At 49.5% G+C, this 12,573-nt stretch overlaps 1 protein-coding gene across 2 annotated transcripts in view; it reads left to right on the top strand.

Annotated features, from left to right (window-relative positions):
- Positions 1-8,185, top strand: part of RNF220 (ring finger protein 220) — a 329,212-nt gene extending 321,027 nt beyond the window's left edge. For both annotated transcript variants that reach the window (XM_073357946.2, XM_073357945.1), the window contains one exon: positions 8,013-8,185. In XM_073357946.2, coding sequence (XP_073214047.1) covers positions 8,013-8,084 — 72 coding nt within the window. In that variant the 3' untranslated portion in view covers positions 8,085-8,185. The remainder of the gene's footprint in view (positions 1-8,012) is intronic.
- The last annotated feature ends 4,388 nt before the right edge of the window (positions 8,186-12,573 follow it).

Here is a 12,573-nt window from a genome sequence, read left to right as displayed (position 1 = left end):
TGTATTAATTGAGTTCCATATAAGCTGCTCCATTTTCTTGCCCAGGATTAATTACCTGGGTCAGCCCATTTACCCTTTTTAAAAATTGGAACAACATTAGCGTTCTGGAACTTCCTGAGTGCTCCAACACTTACTGAAAATCAGCATTAACAGTCTAGTTATCTCCTTAGCCAGCTCTTTTAAAACTCTTGGCTGTAAATTACTTGGAGCTGCTGATAATAAAATGTTTAACTTTAGTAGCTTCTGTTTAACACCTCCAGAGATACTAGTGGAATGGAAAGAATGTTATCATCACCATAAGATGAGACACTTTCATCTGTTTTTTCCCCAAATATAGATCTTAAATATTTATTAAATACTTCTGCCTTTTCTGCATTATTATTGATAATTCTAATATTTCCATCTAGTGATGGACCAATTCCATTGTCAGGATTCTTTTTGTTCTTAATGTTCCTTTTGTTCTTATTGTTCCTAATATATTTTTAAAACTCCTTATTGTCCTTAATTCTGCTGGCCATAGTTTTCTCTTAGTGTCCCTTTGCTTCCCTTATCAGTTTTCTACAATTTCTAACATCTGATTTATATTCATTACTATCGACTTCCTTTTTCTTTCTTTAGTGCTGCCTTCGCTTCCCCCCTTTAACCATCCCCTCCTTCCTCGGTTGTGGCTTTTCAGCATCTAATTAGGTGTTCTTAAATGATTACCAGTTATCATTCACATGAGTTAGAGCTCCAAGACCACTCTCTGTCTCTCAGCACATGAGCTCTGTGTGAGGTGTAGCTGTGTTGTAATTCAGGATGGGAGAGCGTTTTTATCCTGGGTTCTGTGCATCTAGACCCAGCACCTCCTTTGCATATTCATTCACTCATCTGGTTAGCAATTCTCAGACTAAGGCATATTTGAATGTAAGTAAATGATGGCACTGCAAGACCAAAAATGAGCTTTTAAAAAATCTTCAGATTCCTGGAACTCGCCTTAACAGTACCTTCTGAACAGATCTGTCAGAAAAGCCATGTTCTCAGATTTAATACATATTTTTCTTGTAGATGGTACTAGTTAATACTGAGCCTTGTAACCTTCCTCAGGTAACTAGTGCGTGTCCCAAAATACATGTATTGCGGGTGGCTATTTGCAAAGCTGGCGTAACAGTCAGAAAACTATAACTCATTCCTGCCTTTCACTGGCTTGTGCCACGTCCTTTGTGGATTTTTCCTGAAGCCTCATGGGGTAGCAACTCTCCCCTCTTCCATCCTCTTCGGGGCATGGACCTAGCTTTATATTTGTCTGCAAAGCACCATGCATACCCTACTGCTGTGGAAATAAATGACAAAACACCAGCACAGATGAATGGTACGTTTTGAAATATGGCCTACAATGTGTGGGCACATTTTGTGTACACACACACACACACAGGGGCGGAAGTATGGTCTAGTTCAGAAGCAGGGGATCCTGGGTTCTGTTCCCACCTCTGGCAGTGTGCTCTCTTCATAACTTTGGGTGTCTCCCTGCAGCTCTCTCTCTGAGCTTTGGTGAGGTGCTTTGAATGCTGTGGGTGGCTATGTAAGTCCTATTTGCCTTCATCTCCTTTGCGTCTGGGTAGTGCATTCTGTTTGGAAACTGATCACTGTTCACAGACTAACAGGATAGCAGGAACAGCTTAAGCCCTAACTTCAAGTTTCCTGCCTTATCTGGTTGAAAACAAATGTAGTGTAATTCTTTTTTTAAGAGGTAGCTTTAAGACAAAAAGCTCCAGTCCTTCCTGGCACCAAGTGAGCCTTAACAACTTCTCAACATCGCAGCTCTTGTTAATTTATTTTTCAGACTACCCGAAGTGATTAGCCCATATTGTGGATCAATCACTTGCCAAATTTTAATTAAGACGGGAGGGGAAAAAATAAATCCCGTCTTGATCCCAGCCCCTTTTCTCTACCGTGTTTCAGCCCCGGAGCAAACTTCTTGCGGCAGAGTTTTATAAACCACTGAAAACTGAGGTTTATAAGGGAAAAGCTGAGATGCTTTTCTGCAGCACACGCTGCTATAACACATCAAGGCTTTTCCATGGAGCAATGATGAAAGGAGCAGAAGGACGGGGTGGGGGGGAACGGCCGACAGGTGTGACTTATTATTCCACACCATTTTTATTTCAAGGGAAAAGTTTAGTAACCCCAGCTGGCAGGTGAGAAGGGGGGAACAAATACTTTTTCATTGTCCCTGTGCCAGGACATGTGTGTGTGAGAATAGCTTAATTGCCTATAGTAATAAATACTATACACCGCCAAAAATGTGGTCAAATGCAAGGAACAAGGTTGTAAGTGATTTTAGTGCTTAAAATACAACTCCACGCTTAGAACGTGGGGTTCTGAATGTAGCGCACATGCTGATGTGTGCAGGGACATCAGCTTAAAAAAAATAAGCTCTTCCCAGGAGACTAAAGTCATTATTTTTCTCTGGACTGTTTAACACTAAACATAGATACTAGGGGGACCTAGAGACCCTGGGCCTTCCAGCTGTGTGTGTGCAGCCAGCCTGCTTAAAGTCTAAGCTGCAGAAGGTAGTTAAGATGGCATTGTTCACGCTCCGGCACTCCCCACCCTGTGAGCCAGAACAAGCTGTCCTATCCAAGCTCAGCGAAACAACATTCTCCCCCCTCATAAAATTATCCACACTAGGGTGTTTCTCTTGGTGGGACCCAGCTTGCTGGTTTGGACTCTGGAGCAATGTAGTCTGTACCTATGTGCCTTGACGCAGGAACGTTCCTGAAGAGAGAGCAAGAGAAATACTAACCCTGCCTGGAAGGGCTGGATTCTCATGTCTGTGGTCTGAGCCTTCCTTGGGCCACTGGAACAGCTATTCCCATTTCTCTGGTTTGCGTCACTTTGAGGCTCTGTTCCGATCCAGGGTAAGTTTCAGATCAAGGGCTAATCAGGGCTAGATCTTTGAATAAGAAACTGTCAAAATGGCAGACACCACCTGTGGTTGGATTTCTGCCATCTTATGTAGCTGAAAGTTGTCTTCATGAAATTCTTGAAATTTCGTGCGTGGAGGGCAGTTCCCACAAGATCCCATCTGCATTGGAAGCAGAAGGCACAAACCCCCAAGGAAATAGAACCGAGGGGCCTGTGTGGAGCCAGTGATTCAAATCAACCCCCCTAAGTTTGCAGGGTATTGAGTTTGAGATACTTTTTCTAAGTAGAGAAAGGACAGATTCATAGATTCCAACCCCAGGAGGGGCCACTGTGATCCATTCTGGCCAGAGAACTGTCCCCAAATAATTCTTAGAGACTCCTAGCCCTTGCCCTGTCCTGTGTTCTGGTGGGCATCAAGTAGTGCAGTGGGACCGCCTGAAGGATGAGTTCTACTTCCAGGCACTTTGGGCCCTCTGCATACTGGGTCCAGTGTGTGGAGAGAGCTGAAATGCACGCGCACGATACACAGATTGCTTTCAGACGAGAATATTTTCCCTGTCACTCTCAAGCTCCCAGCATTCAGTTGTCTGATCTCTAGTTAGTGCAGTTATCCCGGAGAAGAGCGGGGAGCTGGGAGACTTCTCTGTGCTCAGGCTGGAACAGCAAAGTGATCTTGGGTTTTAATTGCTTTTTCCCTCCTTGTCTTTATTCTCAACGAGTTCTGGAGTTCAGTGAACCGGGTTGACCCCGTGAGGGCTGGGTATGGCTGCGTGGTGGGAATTTCTCCGTTATACAGGTGCACTTGATGGAAAGGGTTTCCCTTGCCTTTCTCAGGTGGGGCCCCCAGTTGTTCATCCCCTTTCCTAGGAGTTTTATGTGTACGTGTTGCTCAGACAATGCTCTGTCACTCCAGAGAAGCCTGCCAGTTTGAAATCCACCTCTCGCTGGGGCCTGTCTCTGTATTCCAGGAGGATGTGCTGGTCCCCATCTCTCGGGACACATGCAGAGAGGCGATGGGGTCTCTCTCTAATAGGGCGAACTGAGCAGGAAAAGGTCCATTAAAGTTCTTCCCCTGGCTGCGTTTGGCCAGAGCCGGGCAGCCCCATTGACTGCAGTGAGGCTGTAGGGCGTGTCTGTGGAGGCTCTTCAGCACTGCATGAGAGCACCTAGTGTCTGTGGAGCACTGTCCTCTCACCCCTGCTTTCTCCCCCCTCCCCTCCCCCATCAGAGTGACAGCACCAAGCCATTCCATGGGGTGGGAGCTGCAGAAAGAATCCGCTTCCCTTGTGTAATCAGCGGTGAGGTGCGATTGGACAAATATTTCATTGCCTCTTCCTTAATGAGCTGCTCCTGGGAAGGAAAGGGTCGAGACAGATGTGCAGGAGCTAGCCACATCTGGAATCCTTAGCATGCTCACTTTTGCTTGCTGGGGCACATTGCAGGCAGGAATTGAGAACTTGCCAACCACCACTCCGTGTAACGCTGATCGCTGTGCGCAAACCTCTCTGCTCCTCTGGCACCTGCAGAGACCATACACCCTGCCCTCCTGTGAGAGTGGGGAGCCCGGCAGCCATGAGGCTGCAGGAAACCCCTGCACGAGCAGAGAATCTGCACAGCCATGCCAGTGGTTCTGTCGGATGTGAATTGAAATACATTGTATTGATGCACACAGTGTGGGCCCCCAGGTGTCTGAATCTCAGCAGCAGTGCGACAGACCCCAGCCTGAAATGACAGAGAATAGCTTTAAAAATTGGTCACTCTTCCTTTTCATATCAACCTGCCATGACCCCCAAGAACAGGGACCTGCTTTGTAGGCGAGCATTCAGCCCAAGAGCAGGCTCTTCTTGGCAGCTCTAGGATCCAGAGCGCAGGTCCTGAGAGAGACGCAAAAGGCTGGATTGTAACCTGGGCATCTTGAAGTGCGTGTACTGATTTTTAAGCCTACCCGCCAGAGCGTGGTGTTGGTGGCAGAGCCTAGAGAGCAGCTTGGCTCTGTAAAGGTACTTGCCTTGTGGACCACCTTGTGCCAGGCACTCCACAGGCATAATGAGAGACAGGCCCTGCCCTGAAGCACTTAAATTCTACAGAGACAAGACAAAGGGTGGGAAGCAGAGGCTGAGAGAGGGGAAATGACTTGCCTGAGATCCCTGCAGAGCTGGGACCAGAACCCAGGTCTCCTGACTCCTAGTCTACTGCCCTAGCCACAAGGGCACAGTGTATCCTGTGCTCTGGGTGATTTGAGGGTTTTTAGTGGCTTTATTTGCCTCCAAGGCAGGTTGGGGGGGCGGGGCTTTGGTGACGCTTTAGATCTGACTTCAATGGCACCAAGCATTTCCATCTCTCATGTGAGGCCTGGTGAGAGTTCAGCCCTTCTGAAATGACCCCTTGACACCCGATCCTTCCGAAGGTCACAAATGGCAGAAAACGAGGAGGCAAGCGGGTGAGGTAATATCTTTTATTGGACCAACTTCTGCTGGGGAGAGAGATTGGTATTCCCTCCCCCGCCCGTGTCTCTCTAGTGTACTGGGGCCAGCGCGGCTACCTCTACGCTGCAGAAACCAAGGCGACTCAGTGGTCGGAGGCCTGTCAGCGGCAGCTTGCACCAGGAGGGCGAGGAGAATTGACTTGGCCTTGTCTGCACTGAGTTCTTAGTGGCACAGGTACAAGCCCCTAGGGCAGACACACCTTACACCTGTTCAACGCTGGGGTAAGCTGCGAGGATCCAAATTCCTCTGCACTGATGTAATTTGTCCTCATTAAGCGGGTTGCACGAGTGGCTACAAACCCAGTGTAGACATAGCCTGAATTTGTCCTGGAAGTCAGAGGCGTTTCCTACTTGGGTTTGAGGTTTCCCTGCCCCGTGGGTGCTCGTTGTGCAGAGCACAGCTGATGCTAATTGTAGCGTCAGAGAGAGCATCCAACTCTTCTCTCGTCATCAGAGCTGCCACTGGCAGCAATCAGTGCAGCATGGCCAGATCCGAACCTGCCCTTCCACGGAGCCCGGATCCTGCAAACCTGCTGAGCGCACTGCTCTAACGCCCACTTTCTGCCCTGGCTGCAGAGGTCAAAACAAGCCCCTCTTGGGAGCACCGCTCTTCCTCCCAAGAGAATCTGCCTCCTCTGGGTCAGTCTGTGCGAGCCGTAGCAGCCGGCTGGCATTCCCCGCTTCGTACAGCCCTGGGTGCCTGTCGGATTCCACAGGGCCTGTTGCCGGGCATGCTGTCTGGGGAGTTGGGCTGGAAAGGAACGGCTGGGAAGCAGGTTGACAGCAGCAGGCAGAAGAGTTGGGATGCTCAGACGGAGCCTGTGCTTGCTGCTTTGACGCAGGAGTCAGGAGGTTGTGTTCTGAGGCCATCTGTTAGTGTCCAAAGCCAGCACGGCTGATTTCCAGGCCTACTGCAGCCCTGCTTGCGTGTAGCGGAGGATCAGTAGCCACAGAGCCATCTTTGTCCCTTTCTCGTCAGCTGTCTGTCACACCTGCCAATCTAATGATGAGCAGCTTAGGTTGCCCCCGATTCGGAGGCTTATTAACACCCTCTGCCTGTCAGGATCCATGACAGATGGCGCACCAGCCATTGTTTCATTTCATGCAGTGCTGGTGTCATCCTTCCGTTACCTCGCCGGGGTTTGGAGTTTGCTTGTTTCAGTTCACCGTGGCAGCAGATACAGACTCCTCTGTAGCGTGGGGCAGAGGGCTTGGAATTCCTGTTCCCATTGGCTGCCCAAGGCAGGCTGGGGCGTTTGAACAGGACCTCGATCTGTATAGTTCTGGGGCTCCGAGACTTGGATTGTGTTGTGCTCTGAACACGGGGTTTGAGAGGTCCTGGAATGCAGCTAGCTGAACCCCCACATTGCCTCGATCTTCCTTGCTGCGTGGCTCCTAGGAAGCAAGAGTGCAGCCTCCAAAGGCCCCTGAGCCACTGTGTCAGGAAGAGAACTTCCAGCCCCGCAGGGCATTGGGGGCTCCATGATGCTGAGCTGGCCCCCCACCGCCCAGGTGTAACAGCATCCACAGGAGCATTGCACAGCAGGTGGGGAGCGATGGTGGAGGAGGCATTAACTCTTGGAGCAGCCCTGACCTAGGGACGCTATCTGCAGCCCAAGGAAGGTTGCAAGCTGCAGACAGCCACTCCATCCCCTCCAGATCCCATGAAGGGGCTTCTAAAGGGTCAGGGGAAAAGTAAGAACGCTCCCTGGGGCTGGCACTCCCCATGCTGCTCCTGCTGCTTAGAGGAGCAGCACTGAAGCCTTAGGACCAGTGTCTTTCCCCACACTCCCTGTCGTCCTGTTCAGTGAATGCCACAGTGGCCATGAGAGCGTCATTCTGTGTAACACAACGCCCCATGCTGGGTTGGCAGATGTGGGGGTCAGACCCAGGACCTCTGGTGCTAAAAGCATGCACCTCTACTGGTCCATTAGCACAAAGGCTCTAAGCAATTGATATTCCCCTCACTGGGCCAGCGGTCAGTGAAGACAGAGCTACACCCAGGGTGGGCTACATCTGACACCCAGGGGCCAGCACACAGCTCGGTCGGGTGGGAAGGATGGAGCGGGACAGTTGGAGCCAAAGTTGGTGCTGTAAAGAAGGGGATGGAGGAGAATCGGCTAACTGTTGCACTGAATTTCAGTTTTCTGCCGAGCGCTAATCCAGCTCCAAGCCTCCTGGCTGTTTCCTCGGAGCTGGTGCTGCCCAAGCAGCGTCTGTAGATGGGGACTCTCGAGAAGAGCTGGCATGTGGGCAGGGGGTTAAAAGGATGCAGAATGAATGCCCCTGATGAGTCAAAGCATGAATGAGATGCACTCAGGCTGGATTCTCCTCTTCCTTGAGCCTGTGGCCGGGGACCTCCTAGGTGCATACCGTATTAGCAGGGATTGTGTTGGGGAAGGGGGTGCCTGATTCCCCTCAGAGGGCTCATACCTGCTGCTCAGAGGGCATCCCCTCTCTGTCCTGTTTCCTTCATGGCAGGGGTCCTGGGTATTGGGAGGCCTTGGCCTTTCCTGCTTCCATATTGTCATCCCCAGCATCACAGCCGAGGGGAAACTCACGCCGTTGTCCTGCGTCTGCCTAGCTGACATTTCTCTTTCTGTTCCTCCGCTGGCTGCAGGGTGCTAAGAAGCTCTGCCCCCAGTGTAACACCATCACGTCTCCCGGAGACCTCAGGCGCATCTACTTATGAAGGACACAGCTGGAGGGCGGGACACAGCTACCCGGATCAGCTAATCACACCGAGGGGGGAAAACGATGATAAAAAAAAGACGTTTAAAACCAATAGACTCCAGACATGGACTCGAGGATAAAGGAGCCGCGGGGAAGCCTCGGCTTCCATGTCTGTCGTTTTGGGACCTCCTTTGGCGACTCTACTGCAGGCAAAACCAAACCCTTTTTTAAAACGAGTGTTCCCCTCTCCCCAGAGCTGGCTTTGCATTGCGGATGGCTTGTGAGCCCTTCCTTTGGACTGTGCTGTTCACGCCTCCAACCCCAGACGACTGGGAAGGGACCCTTGACGGAAAGATGTTAAATAACCTGTAACTTGTGTTCTTTGTTCAGTTTGGTTGGTTGGGTTTTTTTTGTTTTTGTTTGTTTTTTTGGGTTTGTTTTTTGTTTGGTTGGTTGGTTGGTTTTTTTGGTGGTGTTCTAGTGATTAAAAAAGGTTTAAAGAAAAAACACACAGGCAGAAAATGAAGCACATGTAATATAGATTATATATGTTTACAATGTTGTGTATAAATGGGATAGACACAAACATTACATACTAATAAGTTGCCCTTTTTTTTGGTTGTATTTTTTTTAAAGAAGAAAAAAATGAGCAGAGAACATTAAATCCATATTTTTCTTGGTTCTGCGAAGCTTTGGCATTAAAGTCATTAGTTTAAAAAAAGTATATATCTACATATCTATAATGTAAATGGTTTAATGTTCTGTGGTGTATATTTCCTCGGTCAGATATGAAGTTAACAGCTTTTTAGTAATGGCTGTTGCAGCACCCATAACTTACAAGACTTATGGGGAGTAGGGGAGATGGGTTTTGTCATTAGTCGTAGCTGATGGGGCTGTTTCGCATAGAATCGTTATCCCACAGAAAGCCAGCAGCGTTTAGTTTCTCATTGGGGGGGCAGCTGGAAAGGTCTGGCTCAGGTGCTTTCACCTCTTTTCCATCTGGGGCACGGGCAGGAGTTGAGATTAGCTGGGAGACAGGAATGAACCTGGCCAAGTGCAGCTGTCTCCAGTGGCTGGGAATCTGCACCCCAAAGCTTCAGTTAACCCAACCATTGCCCACGAAAACCAAAGGCCATGCCCTTGTCCGAGCAAAAACGTGCCACTGGCTTGTTTTGTTCCCACTGGAAAGGAATTCACTGCCCAATGGCCCAGGGTGCTCTCTCTGCTCCAGAGCGCCTCCTATGCCCACAGGAGAGGTGGGGCCATGGCACAGGCTCGGGACCATGGCACAGGCTCGGGGCCAAGGCTTCAGTCTGTGCTCTCCCTTCTGGCTGAGACCGTTGCAGGCTGAGTAGTAGGGGGTGACTACAGTGCAGGGAAGGAAGACTCTTGCTAGAGGTGTTCTCTGGGGAGGCTGCTGTGCTGCCTTTTTTACCATCTCCGTCCATCCTGCTGTCTTGTTCTACCGCTTTGCCAGTACGAGAGGCCTCAGAATTGCACTGACTTTCTCGTATGAGCTCTTTGCTACAGTGGAAGGTTGCTTTAGATCGCCGATCTCTTCCAGAGCCTGCCTGGGCCGGGGTTCCTAGGACATGGTGCACGTTCCTCCTCCTAAAATAATGCAAAGTAACTTCCGCATCTAAGTAAAGGGTGTTGCTAGGGCCCCTCTCTCAGGCCACTGAGTTGGCAAGGAGAACCCAGCCTCACCGAACTGACTAAGATGAGCAAAGATTCAGATACTTCCAGTCAGTGCCAGAGATCCCCAATGACCTTATCCCAGGAGATTTCTCCCAGCTTCTTCCACAGCAGCACCTACAGCAGCTCTCAGTTGTCCTTAGCTTCCAGGTCCACAGCCGCACACAGCTGTCACTAGCTGAGGGTTGCCATCTGCTCCCCTATTACCTTGGGAACAAAGAAACTAATACGATTTTACCTACCAAAAAGCAACGTACGCCTCTCGAGCCACTTGAGTTTTGCAAGGCTGCGTGAGCGTTGTTTAAAGGTTCTCACTGGTGGCTGTTGTTGCCAGGGTGGTGACCTTGCAGGACAGTAGCCCAGAGTTGAAATGTGGGAGGAGGGAAGTTGGTGAAGTTACCCTTGTGGTGGTGTTCACCAGGCAGCCCCCCCTCACTAGCTGTCTCACTTCATGAACCCAGGTGAGAGACCAGAATAAGCTAGACACAGGAATATTATACCTCCAGGGGTCATTTGAAGGCCTTTTGGAAGCCTCCTACTTGCTGGATTTCTTGGTGTTGGCCACCTGGCCACTATAGGGTGTGCTGACATCAAGAGGGTCTCCGGACTCCTCCCCAGCACTGCAAAGATGGTTTGTGTTTTGCAGTAACAGAATATTTGAGGAGGCAGCTTTTCTCAGTGATGATAGTTCTATCGCAACTTCCCTGCCTGAGTGTCTGATTTCTTCTCCTGGGAGCTGCCATTTTGGTCAGTGTCTTGCTGTTTGATGTCTAAAGGACCCTGTTGCACAAAATAAATCTGTCTCCTGATGGAATTATATCTCTTCCCCCTCCGCCAACAAAGATGATATCACTTAACTCTGAGCTTCCTGGGTCCTTACGCTCTCAAGGCAGCAACCTTTACCTATAGTACAGTTGTTGCCCCTGTGAGTCTATCCCGGGCGTCCGTGGCCATTCCCTGGTAGCTAACATGCTGCACATGTGTACCTTCTTGGGCGGTCTTTGGGAGATGAAGAATCTGTGACTGCGAGAGAAAACTCTTCTAACATTCCAAGTTTGGAAGTTTCTCCCCTGCAGAGACAGGCCTGTGAGAGCAGCGGGAGGGGCTGCACGTGCAGTTAAGCCTTGGAACGCCATTCGTTCTGCTGGGAAGTAGCCCTGCCTGTAGCACTTAAGCCCTGGGAAAGGCAGTCAGTAGGGTTGGTTTTTAAATTGGAATAATAAACTCTGCAAGGGGGGGCCGCCTTGCCCAGCACTAGCTGCGGGTGCCCTTGGTACTAGAGCTGGGATCTCTCTGTGAATGGAACTGGAGAATGCGCAGTGATTTTTTTTTTTTAAGGCAGTTGGGAATGGGGAAGTGGGGAGGGCAGGTTCCCCAGTGCCCGAGCTCTGCCTTGCAAGGAGGCACTGAGAGCCAGGCTCTCTCTCGTGTGTTGTGGAGCAGCAATGTGCTGTGTACGTATCTGTAAAACCATATGTAACCAGTAATGTTTTTTTTTTTTAATGTAAAGCCGTCCCTGTTTTTAAGAAGGGTGGGGATCTGAGGGGAGAATGGAGAGAGAAGAGTCTCATTCTGGCCTTCTCAGGAGCCAGCCGCGTTTTGTAACCAACGATCGCTTTCTCCTCTTCCACAATGAGCTTAAACAAAAAACAAAAAAAGAAATTAACTCTCTTTGCCCAAAGAATCCCAATTGCACAAGGTGATATTCCAGTTGTGTCAATGATTGTGTGTCAATGTATATTATATAAAAAGGTACTTGTCATTCCCGTTTGTAAACTACATTTGACATTAATTAAACGAGTATAAATCTTCCCGGTCTCGCCTTCCTTCCCTCTCTCCGTCTTGGCTCTCTGGAGCGGGTGGGGATGTGACTGTGATGCACCTTTGCTCCTGCACCCGGTACTGGCCTGTGGCCGAGGGCTTTGAGCACTGAGACAGCTGTTGCTCCTAGGCCCAGGCACGCGCAAGTTGTGGGGTCGGAGGATGTTAGCAATATACTGCAGAGTCTCGAGGTGGCCATTCCTCAATTGGAATGGGAGGTGACCTTGGTGGGAGACAATGGGTGTCAGCAGTACAATGGGAGATAGACACTTCTCCAGCCACGTCCTGTCTTTTTTCTGGACTAATCAGAACGGAGATGATCATAAGCAGACAGCTTCCCATTCAAACCTGTCAGACACTGATAGATTCCCAGGCCAGGAGGAACCGTTGTGATGAGCTCGTCTGACCTCTTGTAGAGCACAGACCAGCCTCAAAATAATTCCCAGAGCAGATCCAACCTTGATTTAAAAGTTGTCAGTGATGGAGAATCCACCCTGGCCCTGGTGAATTGCTCCAGTCGTTTTCTCCATCAAAACCGTATGCCTGATTTCCAGTCTGAATTTGTCTGGCTTCAGCTTCCTGCCATTGGATCATGTGAGACCTGTCTCTGCTAGATTGAAGAGCCTGTTGTTAAATATCTGTTCCCCACATACATCCTTTCCTTGATGCAGAGGGCCTGGATGTATCTGCACATACTACTAAGTGGGCATTTTTCCTTCTGAGCTCATCCCAGCACACAATGCACCGGTTCCCCTTAGATTTGCAAACAGTGCAAAATCCACATTGTATATTCATATCCTGCGAGTGGAGTTGGCAGTTGCTCTTTGCTTGACTACTTCATTGATCTTTTTTTTAAACTACTTCTTGAGTCCAGATTCCCTGATTTGCCGTGCGTGTGTGCTCCCATGTGCAAGTTTCAGATTGGAAAAATTGCTTTTTAATGGTTAAGATTTCCCAGCTTGTCAAAGGGGACTATAATAAATTCTCACTCC

Source organism: Lepidochelys kempii, chromosome 8, assembly GCF_965140285.1.
Source record: "Lepidochelys kempii isolate rLepKem1 chromosome 8, rLepKem1.hap1, whole genome shotgun sequence".
In the NCBI taxonomy this organism is placed as follows: Eukaryota; Metazoa; Chordata; order Testudines; family Cheloniidae; genus Lepidochelys; species Lepidochelys kempii.
Note: the sequence above shows the minus strand (reverse complement) of the source record. Positions and strands in the feature narration are given on the sequence as shown.